Source organism: Saccostrea cucullata, unplaced genomic scaffold, assembly GCF_032062105.1.
Source record: "Saccostrea cucullata isolate Sc308-1 unplaced genomic scaffold, CSIRO_AGI_Scuc_v1 ctg396, whole genome shotgun sequence".
NCBI lineage: Eukaryota > Metazoa > Mollusca > Bivalvia > Ostreida > Ostreidae > Saccostrea > Saccostrea cuccullata.
Window position 1 is genome coordinate 200,925 of NW_026933195.1, and position 3,533 is coordinate 204,457.

At 32.7% G+C, this 3,533-nt stretch overlaps 1 protein-coding gene across 1 annotated transcript; it reads right to left on the minus strand.

Moving 5' to 3' along the window:
* Window positions 1-1,572: 1,572 nt before the first annotated feature.
* Window positions 1,573-2,262, minus strand: LOC134237612 (uncharacterized). The gene has a single exon (XM_062719741.1). It carries the CDS (start codon window positions 2,260-2,262, stop codon window positions 1,573-1,575), a length of 690 nt encoding a protein of 229 aa, XP_062575725.1.
* Between the last annotated feature and the right edge of the window lie 1,271 nt (window positions 2,263-3,533).

A 3,533-nucleotide genomic window follows, 5' to 3' on the forward strand; every position in this document is an offset into this window, starting at 1 on the left:
GATTCAATTATTCGAAATCTTATTAGTAAGCAAATAACATGGTTCCTCACACGTCACGTGACGGTATTCAAGTATATTTAATTTTCAATTTAAAACCTAATTCCTTCTGTTTTATATACTTGCCAGGACTTTATAGAATAGGAAAAGTTATAATCCTTATCATTATATAATAGGAAAACCGTTCTTTATTCGGGATTTATAGATGTGTAAACTCATTCCTTTTTACTCAAAAACTGAAGCTTGTAGAAATAAAGAGATCCTACTTCTACGTGTAGTTTTCATTTATCGACAGTTCAATCCTGCATTTATTAAATATGCTGAGTTTATATATTCATTACCTGGGAAAAGAAGCTGTCATCTGGGTATCAAATATCTTAATCTCTGGGAAAGGGGGACTATTTTATCCATGCATTGGACACTGTCCGATGTATAGACAGTTTTTGTCAAATACATTTGAAATGAATATACTACTAAAACATCTAAGGAAAATGATTACAAAGTGTAAAATGATTTTTTTTATTTTTTTTTCAAAGAAGAAGGTACAGTTTCAATACAAATTAAGAAAGCCCTGTATTTTTCTAAATTATGAAAGTGATATAAGAAATTAAAACTCTTTCTGAATCATAGGAATTCTATGCAGTGAGAATACACAAATCGTTTTTTCTCATATGACCTCCTAAATGCTAATTGTGACGTCATTAACTTGTTTTCGTATTTTCTTTAAAAGTTGCAGAAGACATCAAATTTCAGTACAATTTTCTTTCACAAAACATACTCTGCCACTGTTTTGATATATGTGATTTTTCAAACAAATTTACATAATATATCCAAAAATTCAAGGGGGCGACGGTGGCATACACTATTTTCTAAAGGAAAATGAGTACAGAAATGATTTTTTAGAAGGCTTTTCTGCATTAAACTTCGAAATATACCAAATTAATGACGCCATATTTCCAGAATAGTCCTGCTTAATCATGCCATATTCTTTCATGATTCGTCTACTCAACTCTTGTTAAAGCCAATATTATTACTTTTTAATAACATTAAATTTTTAAGGTACATTAAAGCCCAAACTGTATTTTCTTCCATCAATGATGTGACAAACTTCATACAAGACAAATTCGTTCTCTTGATTTTCTCATTTTCATGTATAATTGTTATATCTGCAAAGGTTGATTATTTTAATGCAGATATTTAATTTTCTTCATATAACTCTTTCCATGGTAAACAACGAACAGATTGTCGTTCGTATTTGTCCAAATTTCCGCAAAATAATTCTGCCCACAATCTATGTAGGATAGGAAGTGTCCATTTTGGTCTATGATTTGGACGCAATTATTTGGAAGGTCACCTACAAGGATGTGTCTGTGACTGTCTGTGGTGATTCCTCGTGGACTGAATGGTTTGTTCTTTGGAGCAGGAGTATGTCCAGTGTACCTGAATCTCAGTTTCCCGACCTGATTGATTACCACTAATGCTTGTAGTCCATTATCAGACACACAGATATCCAGGTTCTTGTTCTCAGTTATGTATTTGATAAACAAAGGGGTATAAAGAGGTTTGCCCTTATCATCAAACTGAATGCTCGATCTGTATCTCTCTGTAACTAGAGTTACTGTAACGAACAACTTTTGATTGCTTCTCATCATCACTCTCTAGTATTACCAGAAGATCACCTGAGGATGTAGTGCAGATACTGTTAGGTCTCCAGTTCTTTAATATGATTACCTCCTTTATTTCCTTATTCTTTACAATGTTAACGCTTTTATAATAGTAATCGGTATAAACTAGATCTCCGCTTTTTGTCACTGCTATATCCGATGGTTCGTTCCCTGATTTAGTTATAACTAAATTAAGTAGTGATCCCTTACTGATGCTGAAGAGTTTCATGGTGTTATCTTGACCAATTGTCCAGAACCCTTCATTTCTCAGATTTTGCACCTTTTCAAACATATTGTACCCCGTGTCTATGGTGGCGACAGTCTCTGGTTCATGCATCAGATGTTTGGATTGAAAAAAGGATTCACTTTCTGATGGTTTCTTCTTCGATTTCAAGCTGTATTTACTTTCATCGGAAGGTTTTGAACTTGCTGATAAAACTCCAAACAATGTATTTAGTTCAGCTTCCTGTATTTTACCTGATGTGAAATTAGGTACAGAAGGTGAAATGTTCTCGGGAATCTTTCTATATGCTTCTACATTTGATTTTACACTCAAAAATTTGCACAATTCTTCCTCAAGTGAATGAATTTCATTTCTCATGTCAGAAATTTTCTGTTTGATTCCATCCAGGTGTTTCTGTAGAGTTTTCAATTGTGTATTTTTTATCTCATCAACTTCAGTTTTAAGTTTTTTCACAAGTTTGTCAATTTGTCTGTGCCAGTCCTCTCCATGAATTGTAATGGCTGTTGAGAGATGCTCAAATTGCATTTTTAACTGGTTTATTCTGTTTTCTGTTTCAGATAAAATGTTCTGGTATATTGGATATAATGTGTCTTTTAATTCCATTTGCTCTTGAATAATTTTGTCCTTCTTTTTACTAAGAATCTGCAACATTTCTGCCAATTTATGACCCAGATGTTGATTAGACGCGAGGCACTTTGTGCAGAGAGGAATATCACAATGCTTGCAGTACATTTTACATCGTTCTTTTTCATGAGTTACACATCCAGGGTAGAGGGGAACAGTTTTTTCTGTTCTTAAAGTTAACAATTTTATGAGGTTTTGAAAGATCCCCAGAAACATGGTTACCTACACAAGCTGTACACAGGTTGACAAGACATATATCACAGTGCATCTGTACCACAACTGTCTCACACAGGTCACATCGCATGATGTCTTGGGCAGTGGTTTTGGTATCCATTATTCAGCCTGCGGCCCTAGGATATAATTTATTCCAAAAGTATTATAAATGGATGTTCAACCACTTTTAAAAGGCAAAATTACTCCCAGTATCTAGTTATAAATTCAATTTTCATGAAAGAAAATGGTATTTATCATGAATCATTCTAATTTTACACAATTTTTCAAAGCATATGTATAATCATCATTTTACATTGAAAGTAAATTCAAATATTTTTTATTTTTTTAATTGATCATGTTAGTTTTGTGTCATCATACTATCTCTGTTGTATTGTTCAAAAGAAAAGCCCCTCTAATTCTAAATTATGCAAAATTATAGTTTAAAACTTAAACTTGAAGATACGCTGTACATATATAATTGTATTTGACTGTGTTGATTTAATATAATGTTTAAAGGATTTGCTTAATGCAAAGTTTTGCTTGAGGTACCAGTTTTAGAGTGTCTAAATAACAATGTTGGTAATGTTGTGATACGTGATTCTCACCCAAGCAAACCATAGTAACTAATGAATTTGATTGATTGGGGTTTTTTTACGTCCCGTTCGGAAATTTTTCATATAGCTCTAGACGTCATCATATACATGACCGATAGAGTTCTTCAAATTTAGACCTTTTTACGGCACTTATACTGAAAGGAAAAAGAAACGCATAATAGCATAATAGCCAAAAAA

Excerpts from the sequence above, each read along its gene's own strand:
- LOC134237612 (XM_062719741.1), bottom strand. The coding sequence starts at position 2,262 with ATGAGAAATGAAATTCATTCACTTGAGGAAGAATTGTGCAAATTTTTG.